This window comes from Amphiprion ocellaris, chromosome 16, assembly GCF_022539595.1.
Source record: "Amphiprion ocellaris isolate individual 3 ecotype Okinawa chromosome 16, ASM2253959v1, whole genome shotgun sequence".
Lineage (NCBI taxonomy): Eukaryota > Metazoa > Chordata > Actinopteri > Pomacentridae > Amphiprion > Amphiprion ocellaris.
Window position 1 is genome coordinate 24,890,215 of NC_072781.1, and position 23,030 is coordinate 24,913,244.

The 23,030-nt window shown below is 40.6% G+C and overlaps 2 protein-coding genes across 2 annotated transcripts; one reads left to right on the forward strand and one right to left on the reverse strand.

Annotated features, from left to right (window-relative positions):
• Positions 1–617: 617 nt before the first annotated feature.
• On the forward strand, positions 618–3,525 carry epcam (epithelial cell adhesion molecule). Its single transcript, XM_023278371.3, has 9 exons — positions 618–965; positions 1,569–1,670; positions 1,775–2,033; positions 2,123–2,188; positions 2,297–2,363; positions 2,494–2,592; positions 2,690–2,887; positions 2,973–3,017; positions 3,131–3,525. Exons 1-9 carry the CDS (start codon positions 902–904, stop codon positions 3,152–3,154), a joined length of 924 nt encoding a protein of 307 aa, XP_023134139.2. The 5' UTR covers positions 618–901; the 3' UTR covers positions 3,155–3,525.
• Positions 3,526–5,043: 1,518 nt separating this feature from the next.
• LOC129350844 (pleckstrin homology domain-containing family H member 2-like) lies at positions 5,044–22,965 on the reverse strand. The gene is given in 25 exon segments (XM_055018784.1): positions 5,044–7,316; positions 8,753–8,902; positions 9,320–9,406; positions 10,053–10,182; positions 10,482–10,618; positions 11,732–11,873; positions 13,549–13,646; positions 13,734–13,889; positions 15,124–15,301; positions 16,669–16,733; positions 16,971–17,069; positions 17,718–17,849; positions 17,851–17,886; positions 17,888–17,899; positions 18,093–18,205; positions 18,922–19,030; positions 19,393–19,572; positions 19,744–19,824; positions 20,765–20,923; positions 21,106–21,192; positions 21,461–21,574; positions 21,937–22,073; positions 22,274–22,433; positions 22,644–22,738; positions 22,842–22,965. Coding segments are annotated over 25 exon segments (2,967 nt in total). The 3' UTR covers positions 5,044–7,130.
• Between the last annotated feature and the right edge of the window lie 65 nt (positions 22,966–23,030).

The window sequence follows — 23,030 nt, forward strand, 5'->3', positions numbered from 1 at the left end:
TTTTTAATGTATTTGATATTGATTTTATTTAGTTTTACAAGACCTTGAGCTATTTGGTTTTGTCTTTAACAACTGTATATTTCTGTATTCTAGTTTGTACTCTGTCTTCTTTCTTAGTTAATAAATAAATAGAATCATACATAGATATATAAAATTATTACAATTATTTTTTAAGTCTTTACCCTGTTTTTTGTTTTGTTTTTTTCACTATGTAATATTTATTTCATTTTGTTTAACAAATTGGGTTCACAAGTTCTCTTGGCTGTCTTCGTTTTTGCACATTTTTTTTTTGCTGACTGTTGTAAGTATGCCACTTCAATATTATTTCCGAATGTGCTATACACCTAAATAAACTTAATTTGTACAAATGAGCCATTAATCTACTATAGCTGAGATTTTCTTACATTAGAGTCTCTGAGCCAACACTATGTCAGATATGGAGATGGTTTACACAACTGAAACAAGAAAATGTGTCAACAGAGACAGAAACGCAGACCGAGAGAGCAAATATGGTCATACCGGGAAAAGGTGCGCTTGGTCACGCCCCCTCGCCCGTCACCGTCTATATGCAAATTGGATTTATGGCATGAGACAACCTGTTTTATAAAAGCACCTGCAAACTTTACTCTGTCAGTTGGACATCGATAATCGGAGCTGATATAATCAATAATCAGCTCTGCTCAGAGACACTATATAACTCATCGTGCTCGCGCTCTTTTGAATACTTACCTTTGTGTGCGCGCGCGCTCCAAACAGGTTTGACGGGAACACACCTGAAGAAGAAGAAGAAGAAGAACGACACAGTCTGTACTCCATCTTTGACCTCAGCGGGCGACGGAAGAGACTGCGGACAAAGGAGACCGTTTATTCTATTAATTCCATCGAGATTTTTAGTCATTTCATGATGAAGCTGTGGATTCTTGTGGTCCTCTCTGCCTTGGCGGTGGGAGCCTCTGCTCAGACCTGTAAGTAGTTTAAATTGTTCAAACTTGAGTAAAAACGCAGTTTGCGCTTCATGTGTCACCGAACTTAGACTTGCTGGTGTTTTCAGCCGAAAAACGATAGGAATACAGCCATAAGAAGTGGGAATACTGGAATGCCTCATGCATGCACTTTTGTAGCTTTGTGTAGTTTTGCTGGTTTTATTGTGGGTAAAGTGACTTATTATCTATGACAAATGGACATAGTGGCTTTATGAGCTGCGTGGGTGTGAAACCCAGCTAGCTTTGTTGTTGAGTGGGGGTTGGGAGGATTGTCCCGCTCTGTGGGGACTGTGTGTTTGGAGAAACCAACGCCCAGGTGTTCAGGAAGCCTGCCAGTCTACCTGCTGCTAGACTCGGCCCCTTTACTTCATAGAGTTATATACCCAACAGTGCAATCAATCCTTTATGAAACACGAGCACACTTAACCCTACAGTGTATTTTGTAAACGTTTTGGTTTCTTTTGATTATATCACACTGTAGGGAATTTCTGTGATACACAGCATGTCTTCACAGTGCAATGATGTGAAAAAAGAAGCTATTTGAAATGAGTTTGATTGTGAATGACCAACGCTGTCTATGCTTAGGTTTATGTGAAACTATGAAGTGGGCCACCTGTGAGAGAGATCCATGCCGATGTACGATTCTGGTGGGCAACAATGATAAACAGGTCCTGAACTGCACAAAATGTAAGTAAAAGATGTTAGTTGTGAATAAGCCTTTCCATTTTCTGTCACGAAAGTCTCCCTTTGAGAGCAGTTTTACTCATGATGTGCCTCTGTTTTTCCCTCAGTGATCCCCAAGTGCTTCCTGATGAAGGCTGAGATGTACAGAGCTAAGAAAGGTATGGACACTCGTACAGGAGGAAAGCCGGTGGAGTCGGCCTTTGTGGACAACGACGGCATCTACGACCCCGTCTGTGAGAACGACGGCAAATTCAAGGCCAAGCAGTGCAACAACACTGAGGAGTGCTGGTGCGTCAACAGTGCTGGCGTTCGTCGTACCGACAAGGGAGACAAGGATATCAAGTGTGAGGAGCTGGTGGAGACCTAGTGAGTAGTTTCATCAATGTGTAGCACTGACGTTAGGGTGAATAGTTTACTATATTCAATGCTCATTTATTCCATTTTTTTGTCTTTAGCTGGGTCCGTCTTCAGCTGAAACACAAACCAGTGACAGGTACAGTGGATGAGACCAAACTGAAGGCGTAAGTATATTATATAAACAACCCTACATTGAAAAAGGAAAAGTGCAACCCTTTTTTTAGACTAAAGTTTTGGTATTTAATAATTGTATTTTCTTTCCCTAATAACAGTGCCATTGGGGATGCCATGAATAAGCGCTACAAGAACTTTGACAAGAGCTTGGTGGACAAAGTTGAGGTGAGTTGAATGTCCAGTTTGGAGGGGGGGTAGGGGGGAGCATGTAATTTTGCTACATAAAATATATTTGGGGTGTTAAATTTCCATGAAAACTCAACACTAACAAAGTGTCTGGTCTGTCATTCTGCAGTATGACCCTGATGCCCGCCTGATTGTGGTGGATGTGAAGAAGCCAATGAATGACCGCAAGGTTGACCTGACCAACATGGCCTACTACATGGAGAAAGATGTATGCACAAGATATTTGCATTTGTTTTTAAAATGTATACAAAATAAATGAAAGTGAGGTCCTTTGACTGAGTCTGTCACTTCTCCTCGTCCTGTAGGTGAAGGTGCTGCCCCTGTTCCTGAGCCAGGACAAGTTTGAGCCCACTGTGGGCAGCCAGAAGCTGGAGATGGAGAACATCCTGGTGTACTATGTGGACGAGAAGGCCCCAACTTTCACCATGAAGAACCTGTCGGGTGGAATCATTGCTGTCATCGTGGTGGTGGTGCTGGCAGTGGTTGCTGGCCTGCTGGTCCTGGTAAGTTCTTGTTTGTTGGGTTTAAATGTCATGTAGATATCACTTCGATCAGTCTGGGTCCTAATTGCCCTTTTTTTGTGTGCAGTTCTTTGCCAGAAGGCGACAGAATCAGCAATACAAACAAGCCCAGGTGAGATGACTTTCCTATAACTTCAAACTTTGTCACAGTTCATGTGTGTAGAAGTTAAGTGTTGCCCCACAAAACTGCTGTCAAATAACCTTTTTTCCTTTCTTGAATTGCAGCATAGAGAGATGGACAACTTGTAAAGCAGGAGGAGCCTGTGAAGACTGAGCTTGTACATCGCCTTTTGGATAAATTTTCTGCAGTGGGAGTGCCATTTTTTTGTGTTTTTTACTTGAGGAATACATATTGTAAAGGAAAGATCAACTTGCTTCTTATTTTTTTGGATATTTTTGGCACTACTGGTATCGCCATTTATTTATGAATCCTGTAAATTCGTAACGCATCATCCAATCTATATGCCATAAAGAACTGTGCTTTTTAAAGTGTGCCTGACACGTGCCGCATTTTAAAAATAGTACCTGTTGAATGGTTTAAATTCTGAGTTATAGATTGTACAGTTTCTTTCTTACTAATGTGTTTGTTGGATTGTTTTTAATAAAAATGTTTTAAAGACTTTCGGTGTGGTGCAGGGTTTTTGATTTCATATAGGTGTGTCAGTGTTGTCTGAGTACAGCAGGTTGTCTGGGGAAGGGACCATTTTGTTCATTTTATTTTTAAATAAAATGACTCAGCTGTCCACTTCTCCTCAGAAACTTAAAACCTCCTTTAATCACATATTTACAAGATGTCTGTTTCAATATGTGTGGATTGTATTATACCTTCTGTGTTAACAGGGCAGGTCTGATGGTGGTTTTCTGTCCAGATGAAGTTTTGAATGGGTGTGGCAGGTATGATTTGAATGTGCCACCGTCCTCAATGGAGGAAACTAATCCCTGCTTTTCATGGGTCACTTTTAAAGCCAGTATTCTACAGAGAACACATTACCAGCCTGCATGGATGAATGTATGAAGAAATCTTGGCAGTATTGGCACAAAAACCATTAAGAGAGGAAAATGAGTGTCACTGTGTTTTGGTGACACTGTTTAGCTGTGACTTCCTTAATGTGTGACAAACCAGTGTAGGAGGAGGTGGTTAGTCATTCCCAGCTGTATCTGGAACTGGTTGTTCAACCTGTCAGTCAGGTTCTGGTTCTTTGTCCTAAACAAATGTCTGCAGTATGTACACAACAAATACTACGAGTTTAAAAGGACTTAAAGTGACAACTCAGGATGACTGTTCACAAGTGAGATGAAAAGTCAAAAGTCCAGCATGGACTAAAGCAGCATAAACAAATGCTGAGGTGGGGAAGTGGGTGTTGTGTTACTCTGAAAAGACATTAAGGCGAAACTACAGAGGTAAAAACATTGCCCTGGGTTCTTGTCGCTACATGTGCACTGTTTTGTCCAGCAGTGTTTCTGAAGACAGCACTTGTTTAACCCTTTGATGCGCAACATGGGTCAAAAGTGACCCATATTCAATGGAAAATGGGTCTCTCTTGACCCATGCTGTGCATCAAAGGGTTGAACAAGTGCTGCCTTCAGGGTTAAACCTGGTATCAAAGTGAAGTTTTTCAAGCGACGTCATGACAAAAATAGCCCCATGACAAGCAATTTATCCAAATGTATCAAATCTGCAGTGCTTTTGATTGACGCCCACTGATTCTATTCCACTCCTACGGTTTTAGTAATGCAAATTATTATCATTTAGTATTTGTCTATAAAGCTTTAGTTCCCTTCTGCCTCACCCTGGTTGTGTCCCCAGTGAGCCCTCCCTCCCTTCGTCTCCATAGCAACGTGGGCACAAAAGCATGTCTCTAACTAGTTCAGACAGGTATCATATGTCCTCCCCCTCCCCGTCTCTCTCCTGTGGAAGACTACAGGAATGAGGGAGTGTCAGTTGCTGTCGGGCACCTGTTGCAGGTATCAGCACGTCACCTGTTGTTGCACCAATGAGGAGGACGGAGGGTAGTTTTGTGGGTCGAGGCTGTAAAGACGGAAACAATGAGTCTGAATGTTGTGGTTTCTATAGATTTGGACAGACCATGGCTCATTTAAAAGAACAGCAGGTTTTTGCATTCAGTGAAATCAGTGAATTCTTTGCTGTAGTTAAGTTTATTCAAGCCAACACTTAGTCCAAGGATGATTTAAATACAACGTATTTTATATGACAAATAAATAGAACCTGACAATTATCACTGTGTACAGCCTTATAGTACTACTGGAAGGGAAAATCATCTGTTTTAAGTACCTTACATATAAAAAACAACAATCCAGTTCATCTTCCAGTCCAGTTCAAAAAACAGATTGTGTTTCATAATCTGTGTCACACCAGGTAACAGACAGCACTGTATTTCTCTGCAACTCTTTCCAACAGCCACCATACATTTCAGCAACCTGTTCCAAAAACGTACATCCTCTCACCATCTCCCTTTTTAATACAGCTGATGACACACATTTATGAAAACTGAGTTCACTTTTTCAATACTATTCACTACAGGACTTGGTAAAAATCAGGAATTCTTTGCTTCTACTAAATATATGTTGACAATGACCACACCTTTCAAAGCCACTTCTGTTTTCTCACTCAAACTCAACTACTACAAAAACTCTGTGCACTTATTCTCTATTTTGTATATGTTTACTTGCTATTGTACAGAAGGGACAATGTGTCATTTCACTATTTCCAGTCAGAGTGCCCTACAGCATATTTTCCCTCCACCTTACTGTCTGTTTGTCAACCTCACAGCAGGTGAACTGTTAAATACCAAAGCCACATAATCACATGTCTGTCCCGTTGGATCAGACATGGCAACTTTCTTACCCAGAAAAAGAGGACATAAGACATGATGTGGCCAAGTGACACAATAGAGGCTTCACTAAAACTACTGAATTTCCATTTGAGCAGCTGTCTTAAACATTTCTGTCATGAATATGTAGAGTTTTGTAATGCAGTTTTTGCATTATGCAAGACAAAAATGTAAAAATCCAGCTCACTGAAACATATAGCAGCATTTCCAATGCGTTTCTGTGACATTATCTATGCAGTAATGGATCTTTGTCTATTAATCAATCAATCAATAAAAGATATTCCAAAGACAATAGTAATAGTTTCTTTTAGGTCAGTATAATGATCGACAAACTTCTTTATGGTTGCATTTTGGATGTAAGGTTAACTATTGTGCTCAGCTGTATTAGTGAAGACTGCCTGAACAGTGTTTGAAAAGTGAACTCTGTGACTATAGAGAAATGTGTGTCAGAACTGATTACTGTTCCTAACCATAAGTACTTCCCTAAACACCTTCGTATTATATACATACGACACCTTGCAGATTCTCATCATTCACTCCACCACCAGAAAGGCCTTAATATTTGTATATGATTAAAGTTTTACTGCTCTCCTGGCTGTTCAGTAACTAAGAGCACACAGGGTCCAAACTGGTTTCCTCATATAAGCTTATAGCAAAAGCAACTCACACAGCTCTTCCGTCATGTTTTGCAAAAAGGACAAATACGGAACTGCATGTTTCCACTCCCGTTGGTTCAGGCACATTCTGAACAGTGTTCTTCTGCTACAAACTTCTTGCTGTTGCCTCCTGCTTTCATTACGGTGCTTTTCATTATACAAGACTATCTAATACTGTTGCAGTTGGTGGAGTTATTAGATTATTTGTCAACAAAACGTCATTATAGTGTCTATACTGTGTATGACTGCATTTTTTAAAGGCTGGAATACAAAAATTTACTTTATGAGACATTTCAGAACTGCAGCGAAGTTTGACAATAAAAAGTGTTGACATTTTTCTTTGGCATCACAATAAACACTAATCAGGGAGACGAAAAATGTTCATAGAGTGTCTCAGTTATGAAGCTAACAGTTCGAGTCTCAGTAAATCTCATGAAGTGTTCTCTGAGGAAAGTACAAAGGCACTCTGTGGTAGTATAAGCAAACTGCTGCAACCTCAGCTGGTCTGTGATATTAAAGTACACCAAGCCGATCAGAGACACCTTGTCCTTGTTCAGTCTGTCACTTCCAGATGTGATCTGGCTCAATGAGACAACTCTACAGGATCTGACAGCAAAGACACATGGAATGATTCCAGTGGCATCAATCTGAATGCAGGTGTAAATAAATCCTACATTTTCTACTTTAAATAAGATTAGGGGATGTATTTTTGTGCCATCACAGCAGTGTGGGGGCCTTGCTGGGGCGTCCCAGCGCTGGTGGGGATTTGCTCCTCAGCTCTTTGCTCTTCAGAGTGATGGGCTGGGCCACCATCAGAGCCGGGGCAGAGAGATGGTGGGCAGCGGCCTTCTGCTGATGAGCACTGTTGATGTAACTGGAGATGAGGAGGGTGATTTCCCTAATCTGTTGATGAAACAAAACAGGGATGTCAGTGTTTGTGTGTTTGTATGAGGGACTTTACAGTCACTTTCGTTGTATTTTGTTGTAGACGACTTTTGATATTTCTATGCCAGTAATATTGATGAAGCTACTGATGACCAGTATCTTTACTTTGTGCCATTTTTATGCAAAATTGTCACAAAACGGGAATTAGCAGCAACTTCTGTCATCTGCAGAGTTTCAGTTCCACACGTTTGTTGCACAATCTGATTGTGAAGCTTCTCATTAGGCCAAAGGTAACAGGAAGTGAATGGTTTACCTGTCCAAATGCAGATGCTTGGCTAACAGATAGTGTAGTTTTGTAATATCTACTGTACCTATGATGTCACAGCCTGAATGATACGCAGTGAATGAAATGAATGCAGCAGTTTGTAAAACTGTCGAAGGGCACCAAAACCAGTTGAGCCAGATCCAATATACTCCCCTCTCTCTTTCTTATCACTGTGGATCATTGCATCACATAAAGGATTCTATTGGCTGGCTGCATAATCTTTTACCACATACCTGTTTGTTTACATGTACGAGACTGATTCTCTGAAAATACAACAGCTAAATGCAATTCCAGATCTGTAGACATTTATGGAGTTAATCAAATGAAAGGCAGAGAAAGAAGGCAAAAAACACAACAGCACGTACTGAAAGTCAACATATTCTGAGAAGCTGGTGGCTAGAGATGAGTGGGTTATGCAGGTTCAGTTAAGTTTAATATAAAGTATCACACCTTCAAGTGAGTAGTGTGAGAAAGTGACAAAGCAACATTTCGACTAAGATTCAAGTAACGTAGAGACACATTGCTATGACCATTAGTCCACCTTCTCTTCTCCTTCTGTCTCATTTAAACACACGCAGAGACCAGAGGCAGCAGCTCCTCTTATTCCCTGGTTGTCCATAATCTGCATTATTAAACTGCATCTAAGGTAAACTACATCTATCACACATCCCTCTGTACCCAGACTATGATTTAGAAGTGATAAATATCAACACGACATCATGGACAAGTGAAAGAGGATCATATAAACACATTGTGGCCTGTATTAGTGGCATCTGTGCTGCTGAAAATAAACCCCAGACCAATATCTAATACATAATCCTAACCCAGTCAACACAGATCAGAAATGTGTAGCTCCAGAGCCCAAGCCAATTGTGTTCATCTCCCCAAGAATCAACTGGAAGGAAAGACCAACTCTCCATACGACAGCTAAAAGCTGTTCTGTATGTGCTGGATATGATTTGACCTCTTCACAACTACCACACAAACATATCTGCTATTCTATAATAACACATAAATCCGCACACACCAGCACATATACTGGATCTTTACTTGAGTGTCTCAGTAGAAGACAGATATGACCCATCAAACATCAGGCTCACGTCCAACCACAGCCTGCTCTTTCACTGACCTTGGAGGCATCCATAGCAAACAGATGTTTCTCTGTAGGTTTGTCTTTGCTGGCATTGGTACTGATGCTCTGACCCACCACCAGCATGAAGTCCTGCTTGCAGCCTCCAAAGGTCATTAGGTTCTTGTAGGAGTGGGATACCAGCAGTTTCTGAGCACACAGATACAAAGATATTTAAGGCACTGAACATACTGTGCAAATAAAGTTCTAAGTCAAAGTTTTTGACAGCTACAAAGCATCTAATATTACAACCCCACCCACATCTGTTCTTGTGTAAATCCTCTTACATGACCTCATTTTTTCTGAGTGAGAAAGTGACAGCAAGTAGTTTGTACACATCTACGTCCAACTAATGTGACTTACATTTCAGAAATGACATATAGTAAATTAGACTATTACTGGAGCTACATGATACTGGAAAGGAGATTTTAGAATCAAACGGAAATGTTAATTTCCAAGGTTTGTCCTTTATAAACACAAGGGGAATCAACAGGGACAAGGAATAAAGGGAGCAGAGCAAAGGAATCATGTCTAGACAGCTGTGAGGGACTGTAAATAGCAGCTTACAATGGAGTTATGCTCCAGAACGCTGATACCATCTTCATGCACGGCCAGCCAAACACGTCCACTCAGCTCTGGAGAGGGAGTGATAGACTGAAAACAGAGAGACAAACGAGATCAATTCCAAATTTACCATCGTAACTGTAAAGTTTTCTGAGAGCAAACACTAACAGTGTTCTGTATATAGTAGCAAATTCCGGTGTGGCTGTTCTTGATCTTGACCCAACTGGAGTCACATGAGGCAAATATATTTTTAGGACAGAGCTGAGAAAAAAAAATTGACAAGAGAATACTATAATGATGCTGAGTTCAAAACAAATGAAAGCAACAATCACTGTAAAGGAATCTTTGCACAGCTGCTATGGAACACACTGTATGCTTCACCACTGACGTCCCCTTATATGCACAAGTACAATCAGTTTTTATTGACAGTGTGCCAGTGAGTTGTTAACTTTATGGTTGTTGTTGTGAATTGCACTATCTGGTATTTTGTTTTCCTGTAAGGAGATCCTGTGTGGAGAAATATGGACAAACTATGAGAAGACACTGTATTAGAAAAACCTTTCCCTTTTTTTCATTACATTGAGAGATTATTTAGTTTATATGTCAGCCTTACTTTGTTCCACACAGTATCTTGGTTTTAATCTGAGAGCACATAACATTTTGAAACAAACAGTATGTCTGAGCTTAAGATAAGATACACTTAATTGACATGAGATTACAGCTTACACCCACTCACCCCTGCTTCAAACAGTTTGGCACCAAAGAACGGCCACTTCCTCGCAACAGTCAGGTAGATCCTGACACACTCAGATGAACTTCGTCCCCTGAGTGAAGCCCAGCGGGTAGAGAGACGCTGCAGCAGTTGTCTGAGAGGAGGGGAAGGGGAAAACACATCCAGCATATTAACCTGATTACCACAAATTATCCTTAGTGTTCACTTTCTAAGTTGTTTCATTTAACACTTCTGGAAATCTTTTTGTGGCAATATTAGACAAATATCAACTTTCCGCTGAGTTCTGATAGGAAATTAAGAGGTTAACAATTTTCATCACAGAAATTTGCTGTCCAAGAAGACTATAAAAACAGAAAATAAACTAAATAGATGTGTTTTCTACACATGAAAGTACAAAATGGTTGTATAGCCAATTTTCAGTGTGTTCTGTACCTGAGCTGCTCCTCGGTTGTGGTCCTGCGGTAATGTTTTGGGTAGAATCTGTCCAAAACCTGCTTCAGGGTTTGATTAGACTTAGTCTGGGCTGATCCAGATGCGGAGAAGGGACGCTCAAAATCTCCAAACTCCACCTGAACACAGACATACAGTGCATTCAGTCCATACAGTTAGTATCTGGACAGTTCTACACTATTCTACACTTCAGGCTCTGTGCTTCAGCACATTCAATTTGAAATAGAAGAATGGATACTACATGAAAGCCGAAAGTCTCTGCTTTAGCTTGAGAATGTGTATATTAGTGATCATCCGATTATCAGCCTGGACAATTATTGGATCTGATATTCAGACTCTGCTACAGTTGCCTCTCTGTGTCTGTAGTCACCACACTGTGATCTGGAGCAATGTGCCGCTAATTATTTACACATCATGAGTAATAGTCTATCAGCAAAGATGACAAAATGTGGAAAAGTTCCCATTTAAATAAACATATGTAAAATATGAACAATGGCATTTCAGCAAAGTGTTAAATTAGTGTTTGCATTAACCTAAATTTTCACACCAAGTTTTTCATTTCTACTGAAAAAAAGTTGGTTTCAAATATTGGTCATTAGTCTCCTTGATTACAAATAATATCGATATCAGCCCTAAAAAAACTTCCTGGTCAATCCCTTGGTTACATTGACTTACATTTCAAGAAAGAACTGTGTAGAGTACACTATCATTCAAAAGTTTGGGGTCATCCAGTCAATTTCATGTTTTCCATGAAAACTCACACTTTTATTTGTGTGCTAACATAACTGCACAAGGGTTTTCTAATCATCAATGAGCCTTTCAACACCATTAGCTAACACAATGTAGCATTAGAACACAGGAGTGATGGTTGCTGGAAATGTTCCTCTGTACCTCTATGGAGATATTCCATTAAAAATCAGCTGTTTCCAGCTAGAATAGTCATTTACCACATTAACACTGTCTAGACTGTATTTATGATTAATTCAATGTTATCTTCATGGAAAAAAATGCTTTTCTTTCAAAAATAAGGATATTTCTAAGTGATTAAAAACTTTTGAACGGTAGTGTATATAGATGTGTTTGTTTTGGAGAGTGTCTGGTCTTCAACATTGCATACAATATTTTCTTCTTTATATTACAGAGACTAGGAGCATTACAGGCAGCTTCATGCACTAAAGTCAAAACATACTATACATAATGTACAAGTTAAAAATATCACTACAGTCTCTAACCTGGGCGAGCAGGGCAGCCATTTCCAGAGCCAGTTCCTTATTGACAGGAAAGTGTCCTGCTACAATGGCCTCGTTGGTCTGATAAGCCAGCAGCAACCTCTCCCTTTCTGACTCCCCCCTCACCTGGAGAGAGAAGTACAGCCTGGGGGAGGAGAAACAGATGCAGTGATGGGGGACAGAGCACTCATATAGAGCTCAATAATGTCATATAAATACATGTTGATCTTCTGAGAAAATTAGTTAGATACTGGCCATCAACAAACTCTCATGATCTTTTTCTTACACAGAGAAGCTTTGTTAACCACTCACTGGTCCATTTATCCATTCCTGTTTCCTTCCTTGTGGCTCTTAGTAGGTGTGACAATAAATCATGATCTGTTATACAGTCTGTGCTCTAAGCCACTCTCTTGTCTCTGTATAAATACCATGAAACTGTGTCCTTGGTAAATACATAGTAAAAGGCACTACCACCAAATGCTAAACAAGTATTCCACTGCACTCACCATGGACAACTTTAAAGAGGACGGAAACTGATGCAGCAGAGGCAGGGATACAGGGAGGTGACAAATCAAAGAAAAAAACAGCATTAAGTGTCTTACTAAGGTGTTGGGCCAAATGTTCTGCAGCTTCACTGCTCCTTGACAGCAATAATTCTCTAAATATCTACAACTCTATTAAATGGATTAATACAATTCTTCCAAAAAATATTCCCTCATTTGGTGTTTTAACGACGGTGGTGGAAAATGTGATCTAACATGTCTGGTGACTGTGAAAGCCATAGCATATGATTCACATCACTTTTATCACACCATTCACTGACCCCTCAGGCTCTATGGATAGAGACATTATCATTATGGAGGACACCACTCCCATCAGGATAGAAATGTCTCATCACAAGATTAAGGGGATCACTCAGAACAACTTTGTAGTGATTTGCAGTTTCTCTTCTCTTTAAGGGGACAAAGGGACCCAAACCATGCCAGCAAAATGTCCCCCACAGAAGAACAGATCCTACAAGATCCCCTCACTGTGGAGGTCAAGGACTCAGCATTTTCATTTAATTCATTTGGATTGTTTTGCATTCTTCCTTCTTTTCAAAACCTGCCGCTTTGGACGTGTTGTACTACTCAAGTTTTGAGCTTCTAACTTCAAGCAGAGATTTCAAAGGTCTAGTAATTTCACTTTTATTCATGATTTCATTTTGAAACTAGTCTTTTGAAACTTCATGTAGAAAATCTGATTTCACACAAACTCCATCCGTCCATTATCTCTACACCGCTTAATCCCCATTACAGTCACCCTAAGTCAACTGGAGTCAAGCTCTTAGACTGGTGACCTGTCCAGGTTGTCCCCTGCATTCACCCTATCACAGGGCTACATATACAAACAAACAATCACATTCACACCTACGGACAAGGAAGGAAGGAAGGGGATGTGAACCACTGATCTTTTTGCTGCAAGGTGAAAGTGACAACCACCAAGTCACTGTGCAGGCCTACTTCACACGAACTCTAGTGTCAAAAACACTTTGACATAAGCATTAGTATTTCTGAACACCTGGAAGTGGTCACTGATTTTTAAAAGTGGGCAGTTCCTCTCTAAATAACATTCAGTTACCCAGAATACCTGCATGCAATAATTCTGATTCTCAACAAGGTCCAATATCCAAAACTATGGACATTCCTTTTCTTTTGCTGAACATCCACTCTCAAAATGTCACATTGTTCTAAACCTGAATTAACTTATGGACTGCTGAACCTGCTGTTTTGTATTTATTGATGTACTTCTTGTGACATTGCAACATCATCCTCCTCTACCTGTTCTTGTAGGTGAGGCGGACAGTCCTGGTGTTTTCTGACTTTCCGGTGTGCTGCTCTTTAGATGACTGCTCCCATTTGGAGATAATGTCACAGATCTGCAGATGATATGAGACAGATTAGTGTTGAGAAATGCAGCGCTTCCAATCTTCGAAAAGTAATCGTCACATGAATAAAAGATGCACCTTGATGCCTCCTTGCAGACAGTGTTCCAGCTCTCGTCCTGTAGGGTCATCGGTGTACAGGCTGAAACCAGACAGTCCCGTTTTTCTCATGCCAGTGTCCTGGTTGAGGCGACACTGGAACTCATCCACCGTTGTTGAAGCATCAAAGCTCACAACCTACAGAACAGGAAAATGATTGCAGACCAACGACATGACAGTAGTAGTAAACCCTGTGCTAATAGGCTAATGCATATCAGGGGACAATGCTTACCCTGTTATTCCACTTGAGGTTACGATGTTAACCTATACCAGTTAGCATTGGACACAAAATACAACTGGTAGTAATTCCAGTAGTTAATAGTATTGGACAAATCTGGAGTTAGATGGAAAGTTTAGGGATCAGGAACAGTTAAACCTGATAGGAACATGAAAGCCTGCAAGAAATTTCACAGTAAACCACCCAATAGTTGTTGAGTCTTCACCAAAATAACAAATATGAATTGAAATAAAATGGCATGAATTAAAAAAATATTTTAGCACCAACCTATAGTGATACATCTGCAGTAGAAATTTTTAGACTGAACAGTATACTCTATGTACTGTGATGTTTACGTTCTTCCTGGTTGAAGCATTCCGATTATCAATAAAGATACATGTGGCAACCTCTTCATTATTATTGTCTTTTAGGCAGACAGTTACCAGCAAACAGGTTTACGTATCAGTATGAGGAGTCAACAGGTGCTACTAGCTGTCAGTGCTATGATCTCATCACTTCTTACACACACACAGAGAGAGATGAAAGCACTGAGTGTCAAAAACAAACACCCACCCAGGAAAGCCTGCAGCGCCTGGGTAGATACTGGGTGGAGCAGTTAAGCCAAAAGACTGAGCATGTGAATGATAGTGTAAACAGACAAAACTCTTTACAGTTGATTGCTGGATGTGTGCAAAGTGTAAGCTGAAGCTATGATGGGTTTCCTCACTCAGAGGACTGGATTCACCTGGTGGAAAGGTTATATGTATGCTGAATAATGAATGCTGGGGCTTTGTTTCGGTTATTTGGGTCTGACCTTAGTAATGTAAGCCCCATAAACACACAGAGACACAGAAACAAAGCCCCTCGTCTATATTTACCTTTTGAGTATTAAGTAATGACTTAGTCAACCTGGATCTCCTTTTGTTATGTCCTGAACAAGCCAGGCACAACGTATGACAGTGTAGCAGGAGGACTCATGTTATTAGCATGAACTGGATTTGCAATTTTCACCCAGAATATAGTTTTACACTAACATTATACCCTGTATGTGATGACAGAGTATGATGTGAGAGTTTATCAGCAAAATACAACCTGTCTCCATGAGCTAGCATTTCACTCCGTCAATAGCTGTCTTCCGGTGTGTATTATTGTTACCTGGTATGTGTTGTTGAGGAAGTGCACGGGGACGCTGAAGGGCAAGGAGTGGTGATATGGATTCCTCAGCAAGATAGACAGGATCTCCATACGGGACGGCCTGGACTGCCTCTCACCTTTCTGCTGGGTCCGCTCCATAGAGCGCTGGCAGTAGATGGCATATTTACCCACCTCCGTCCTGAAGGCAACAGGGAGGCACTAATTCATTATGCTATGTCTGTATGATGTTATTTATAAGCAGGAAGACACATCATGAGCGAAATAAGCAGTCAGTGCCAGGGCTGAACGTTTCCACCTAGACACTGCAATATGGCTGAATTACTCCAATTACAACTTCCCACTGTGTAGCATAGAGAAGTACTACAGTGTATGAGCAGAGTTGAAGGTGATTGGTGTGCTCAAGCTACATCAAGTGGTGGAAGGGTGACAGGAGAAAGAGACAGGCACTTCATAGATCTGTACATTCTAGAGGAAGCAACGGTGTAGAGATACATCTAAGCTGTTTCAAGGTGTCTTACAAACTACATCAATGACCAGATAGGGAGTTTAAGATACATGTTGGTCCAATTAATAAACTAAACATGTACAAAGCTTCTTATTTAAGTTACAACCATGTTCACGGTTGAACTGTTTCATAAATTAAAGTACACGGCATGACTACACATCTGTTTTTTGAGTAAAAAGTTTCATCATGCTGATGATGACAAGATAAACTGGCTTAAGTCAAATCATGTCCAGTGATTCAGCATGAGTGTTGCATTTTGTTGTGAACACAGGATGCTGAACCTGCTCTGTAGGTGAGTGTGTGATTTTTTGTGTTCACCTGAAACTATTCAGTTTAACATCCAGACTGTATTTGTGATGTCATCCTGAATCGTGGCCCACATGATATGTGAATGTTTCTGTGCAAAATCAGCTGCATGTCCCTGTGCATATGTGTTACCATGCCGACCACATTATTGACATAGATTAGATATAAGATAGCTTTTAAGCAGTTCATGAACAGCAGATAAAGTTCTTTGTAATTCCACTTTTGAATTCATGGTAAAATCCCTGATCTGCTTCTAGCAAAAATACAGTTTGGTCCATTTGCTGTCCACACCCAAAACCATAGTTCAATCAGAGCCAGGCCAAGACCATTTCCAGTTGTTTGGTTTAATTGTCAGCTTTTTCCCCAGCCCAACGCAACCAGGCTAACCCAGACCAGTGTTTGCATTAAATCAGCAACAGTGGTTTGTGTCAAAATAATCCAGAAAGCCAATATGAAGATCAACTGTCCCAAAAACTGACCAGCAAAACTGGATAGTTTTTCCCCTTATAATGAACTACAAGTGTGGACTAGCTTCTATTGTCACTGAGATCAAGTTGATTTATACTCCAGTGTATCTTTGGAGGCAAGTGTTGGTATATTGTAAATTGTGCTGAAACACATGCCACAGCAAAAAAAAATGTTACAGGTGCTAGAGTTGGCATTATACTTGTGTAGAGCAAAAACAGAGAAGCACAATATGTATGTAACTGCCAGTGTGTTCTTAGTAAATATACTGAATGAGGAAAAGGCATTTAAACTCCAATATCAGAAAGTTACACTCTGGTACATCACTCTGCTGCTATCAGTTAAGAGACAACGAAGATAAAAATCACACTTGGCCAAGATATGGGGTTGTTTTTGACATATTTGTTCACTTGTGATAATAAACATAACTTTACTAAGATTCATTCCAAACTTGCTAACATTGGTATGTTTATGTTTGCAACAGTTGGATTTGTGCTGTTTTTCATTTGCCTCATTTAGTTTTGTACCGGGGTTCCTCGTGCAGTGTTCAGTGCCCCTGATGTGTTCTCACCTGGCACTCTCCATGTCTTTTGAGGTGAACCTGGAGCAGCCAGAGGAAAGGATGCTGAGGCAGAAACAGGCCGACACACAAGGCTAGAAACTGCCAGCCCTTGAGAATGACAAAGACACACTCAGTCAACACATTCTTAGATGTCACATTTATGAGTCAGAGAATCTGCATACAAAGCATCAGAGGCATTAATGCAGGAGACAGACTGAAAATAGTAGGAACCATCAAACAATTGGCCTATTTAGATCCTGTTAATCATCAACTCTGAGTTCATTCATGTATACAGAAGAACTCACAAGGGAGGATTGTGTAATGATTCATTCTGATTGTTCTTTTTTAGAGCTGGATGAGACATAAACTACACTTTGAAATTTGATATCTCTTTTGAAACTAACAGGTAGTGCTGAACATTTAGCTTTTTACATCTGCCCTCTGCTGGTGTTACAGGTGTGTTTGGTGACTGGAGAATCACTGCAGTGCTCTTGCTGCAATAAAAGCTCTTTTGATGATCATACCAACATAAGGGAGACAAGAATTCTCCCAAGTTCAGTTTTTATACTTGGAGCTATGATAGACATGAAGCCTGAAATGTTTTTACACAAATTTGATCTTTTTGATGCAGATCTGATGTCTATTAAGTCAGTGATAGTTTGTTTCCAGACAAACTATCCTTCCCTTTTTAAACGTCAACGTTTGCAGTTAATACCGCACCCTACTTGCTGCCCCCATGTGGCGGTGAAGGCAAACCTGCAGTGGTCCTGGATGGCCGTGTGGCTGCCTCTTGCGGGTCTGCTTGATGAGCTGGCAGAAGAACTCATTCTGAAGCTCGGGGTGGGCAAGGCACACCTGCAAGGCACTCTGGGCCAGAGATACATGGTAAGTCGATGGCTGGAGCATCGATGGCCACATTGATGAAACAGCTGACATGTCTGAAGGAAGATGATGGAGATGGAGAATAAATCAGAGTAGCAGCATCAGCACGGGTATCAAAAAAATAAGCCTGTATCCCATCAAAGACACTACAGTTTTGGAATTGTGACAGGATTACTGGATCATATAGAGGTTTCAGGGTAAAACTGCATATCGGTGCTACATATTTCTGCATGCATGTATTTTGTGTACCTTGAAGAGTTTAACAGCCTCTGTCTGCAGGGCCTGTGAGGGCAGGGTGGTGAGAGGAGATGACAGAGCTTCTTTACTGAAACACAACACGGGATGTCTCCAAATCTGAGAGTCTGAAAGGCACATAGACAGACTAGATAAAGGCAACAATAAGCACAAGTCCTACAAAAGAATGACATAAGCTTTGCACAAGAGGAACAGTATAAGCAGAGGAAGACATACAGTGCACTGCCTGCTAAAAGACACATAAAATAAAATCTAAAAACACACATAAAGGAAACTTAGAAGTACATTTAAAATGCGAGAATAAAAAAGTAGTACTACTATGACTAAAAACACTATATCATTGTTGTGTTTCATTTCTGCTGCATCAGATTTGCTCAGGCTGCATTTGAGAATGTTTCCAACAGGTTTAATAACATCAGTATCACTGACTCGTATGACACCTTCCTCACAGTCGTGAATCAGTTACTGACTGAATTTGAAGGGTATCTACTTGGGAATTTTGCTTCCCGGTGATGTTGATGGCCAATAATACATATAGCCCTAACTCAGAAATCTGATTTAGGGCTGTAATTCATTTTTAAATGGACCTTTTTAAAAGCAGTTAGGTTCTAAATGTAGTTCTAAATAGGCTCCTCTACATGTTCAATATATTTTTCATTATACTTCTGGTGATGTAAGACAGACTTACAGGTCACAATGACAATAAAATGATCTGTGTGAAAGTACTTTAACAAGGCATGGCAGAAAATGTGACCAGTTATTAGTAAAACAAGACTGTAAAACAGTCTGTAAAAAAGTCAGTGTATTTGTGGGAAATACTTACTTGCATCTCCATCCAGCTGGAAGAGTTTTCCCACCAGTTGCTCGAACTCAGTGCCGACTTTACCCACTGTGGTGCCCGCTGCCACAGACAGATGGTACAGCCATGAATCCTATAGAGTCGCACAGATTAACATAAGGAATACCAGAAACGTTTGAAATAAACACAAGGCCAACAGCCAACATGTTTTCACTTAGAGAACAGATCAATCTTCTGTTCAGTTAGAGTTCACATAAACGGATACACAGGAACATAAAAAGGACAACAAGGTCTGTGAGGACAAAATAAAAGAAAATGAAAATTACAGACATAAAGACAACACAACATATACAAACTCAAACTTCGTCAACAGAAAAATACAGCAATAAGGCATTGATGTCCTGGTTGCTAGCCCCACAGAATAACAGGGCATAAAAACTGCCACCATGACCGAAAAAAATAAAAATAAAAGGTGAGCATTCAAATGGTGCTGACCTTTTCATGACGGGATTCAATGAGCAGGTAGGTCGGTCCCTGCTCCTGTGGGTGGATAGCAATGGTGAAGGCTGCCACCTGTAAGCCCCGCCCACACGCCATCAGGTCGTCATCAGAATCTCTTGACCTGTCCACTTCCTCCACCCGGGCCTCCCACAGCTTAATCTGACCCAGCGGGAACTGGAAACATGGACAGACATACCGAACACGCTCAGATACAAAACTAACAGCTCAAGTAAAAGTATTCAGGTGAAAACATAAAAACCTATCACTTGTCAAGTGTACTACATTTCCCATTACAGTATTTATTTCTGTATACTTTTAACTGTGCTGAGTGATGTTGAAGCACACCTTATCCTCTTGGCTGCGAAAGTAGTACAATGTTTTCCCAATCAGAGCACACCAAACCCGCTTAGAGTAGCCGTGCTTCACCTGTAACAGAGAAAGTGCAAATTTACAGTGAAAATTTAACATAAAAAATGTGGTGAATATTTGAGAAGCAACAACATTGTGAAACGTGTTATGCACATAAAACTGCCTTCATAGCATTCTTGAAAAATTTGTAAATTTTCTAGGGATGCACAATGACATTGCCCATCATTGCTATTGGCTGATAAAGGCTTTAAAATGAAATATCAGCAAAAAGAACCGTTCCAGGCTAAAAACTTCTGTCATGCTCAAAGTTTACAGTTTTGTTTGAAAGTGCTACATAACAATAAATATGGGATATTTTACTTGTAAGTTGAAGTAGTTTTCTTATTTTGAGCAGTGAATGCAAACGATTGTTCTTCACTGCTCAGAGAATTTCAGATTAGAGTAGACATAATAATATGTTCATTCAATAATATGTTTGGAGAGACCAAATGCTCTCTGTATGAGGTGGAAAAAATATTCTCTGTTTCAGTATGAGTGGGCTGCACAGTGGCTCGATGGTTAGCACTTTCGCCTTGCAGCTAGGAGATCCCCGGTTTCTGTCCCGGCCTTCCTGGGATCTTCCTGCATGGAATTTGCATGTTCTCCCTGTGCATGAGTGGGTTTTCTCTGTCTACTCTGGTTTCCTCCCACAGTCCAAAAACATGCTGGGATTAACTTGTAACTCTAAATTGTCTGTAGGTGTGAACATGAGTGTGATTGTTTGTCTGTATATGTAGCCCTGTGATAGACTGGACAGCTGGGACAGACTTCAGCCCCCCGCAACCCTAATGAGGATTAAGCGATGTATAGATGATGGATGGATGTTTCAACATGAGCAAATGGCCAGAACGAGCTGAGGAATGTTGGCATTTTCAGATATTAGCAAAAATCCAATATCATAGATTTCAAGTTTTCTTTAGTTGCGAGAGTTAAAATCATGGTTGCATGTTGTGTGGACCTTGATGAGCAGTCCCTTCATGCCAGGGCGAATATCTGGCTGAGTGAAGAGAGGACTGGCGGCCTTCACCCTCAGAACACTCTGCAGCACCCGCAGCCACTCCTCTAGCAGGTTGGGAGAGTCGGCCTTCAGGTAGTAAACACGCTTCCCCGTCACTATCTACACACAGGAATGAAAAACACAGGCGGAGGTGAAGATGTATAAAGAATGTAAGATTTATTGGGCTTCGTAAAGTGACTAAGATCTGGTTAGAGTTAATTTTTATCACTGTAGAACTGTTAAATAATGCAGACTGTTTACTTTTGGGAAAAAAAGAAATTCTTAAAATTAGGATTACATACCTGGAGAACTTGTTTCCCTTCACCTCGGGCGATGCTGCTGGTGGCGTTGACCTCAATCTGACCCTGAGGTTTCCTGATCACATCACTCTGTGGGAGGATGATAAAGGATTACAGCTTCACTCACTGCAGAGGCATGACCCCAGCTCAGACCAGCTGACTTTATAACAGATGGTCTTTTAATTTATAGATAATATATTTATCATATTAAAAAACAAATCCTTACTTTGCTTTAAGCTCTTAATTTTTGCACAACAAAATTACATAACTAATTCCTGATAAAGGAACATAAAAATATTAAACACAAAAACATGGAACAACATTTTGCGATGAAACAGAATTGCCGACTAAAACCTACAGGTGACTTATAGTAGAGCAGCTCTCCATCTTTGAGGACAAACCAGCGTCTCTTCCAGGTTTTCTTCCAGGTCTTGACCATTTTCAGCAGGTAGCCTGACTTCTCCATTGGCTCCTAGAGGACATGACACCATTCAGTTTGATGCAGTACTATGTACATTGCAAGATGTAAAGGAGAATCCCATAAAATCATAGCTGCAAAAACAAAATAACTGATTGGTTATTAATATTTGAGGCTGGTAAGCTTAAACAGCAAGATACCAACAAACTAATAGGTTACTTGATGTTTACCTGCCATTAAAAGGTACTGAAGTAATTCTCAGATGCGTTAAAACAAAGTCTGTAAACTTGCCTCAAAAGACTTTAAAGCAGCTCTGGAGGGTCATCAGTCAGTGTAGTGTATGGTAATGTGGAGCATGGAAACTAATGTGGTTCCCTGTGATGTGTGAGTTACAGATAAAGCAATCTGTGACTCACACTCTTGCCGTCGTCACTGGATGAACAGCAGGTCTTGGGCAGTTTCTGCTCAGGTTCAGAGCATTCAGTGTCAGTGGAGTACGCATCAGGAGGGATGGCGTAGTCGCTCTCTGATGTCATTGAAGCCATAGACACAGCTGGAAGACAGATGTATACATTAACAATGACTTCATACTCATGTGTAGGAAACAGAGAAACATTCATCAACACTAGAGATTTGCTACGGAATGTTTTTTTTACAGTTTTGACCATTGCATCAACAGCTGTGCTCAAGGGCAGTCTGGATTTCCACTGCTGTGGGATTTCTAAACAAATCCAAAGAAGACTTGTGTTGTACCCCTCTTGAGAGAGCGCGGGCTGCCCGGGCTGCTGTCCTTTCTGGAGCTGGAGGAGGTGTGGGAGCTGCAGAGGGAACCATCCTCCTCTCCTGAACTGGATGACTCCTCAGAGCTGGATGATTCATCTGAGAACGGACTGCTGCTCAACAGAGTGGCTTTCTGCAAGATGGAAGTGCTGTGGTGGTTAGCATGCACACAGTCATAGACAGACCACTACACTATACATTACAATCAACTTTGGCTGACTTAACTACAGATCAGTAAAACACAGAACAAACCAGATGCTGTGAATAAGGTCACAGGTGATCAAATACAGATGGAGGGAATGTGTAAGTGACAGTAAATGCTGTTGTGTGCTCTTATACTTACCCCCTTTAGAGTAGTGTAAACCGGTGTAGTCATGTTTTTATAAATGAGGGATGTGTACGTTACAAAGGCAGGATAAGAGGACTGCAGGGAGGGATCTGTGACACAGATTACACTTCAGTTAGTCAGTATTGAATCTCTCTAGCAGAGACTGTGTGAGCAGCTCAGCAATTTGACCTCCATGTTTTTGTGCAGTCTTACCTTTGCTAGCAGGGTCTGTGCAGGACGTGTCAGACAGTCTGATTCCTGATTTAGCCACAGCATAGATACGACTTTCCTATGAAGAAAATGCAATACTACCAGTCAGGACTTTAACAGAACACATCTGCGATTAAAAACATACATTTCGTAAGCAACACAGTGCATTGATATATTGTACAATAGCACACA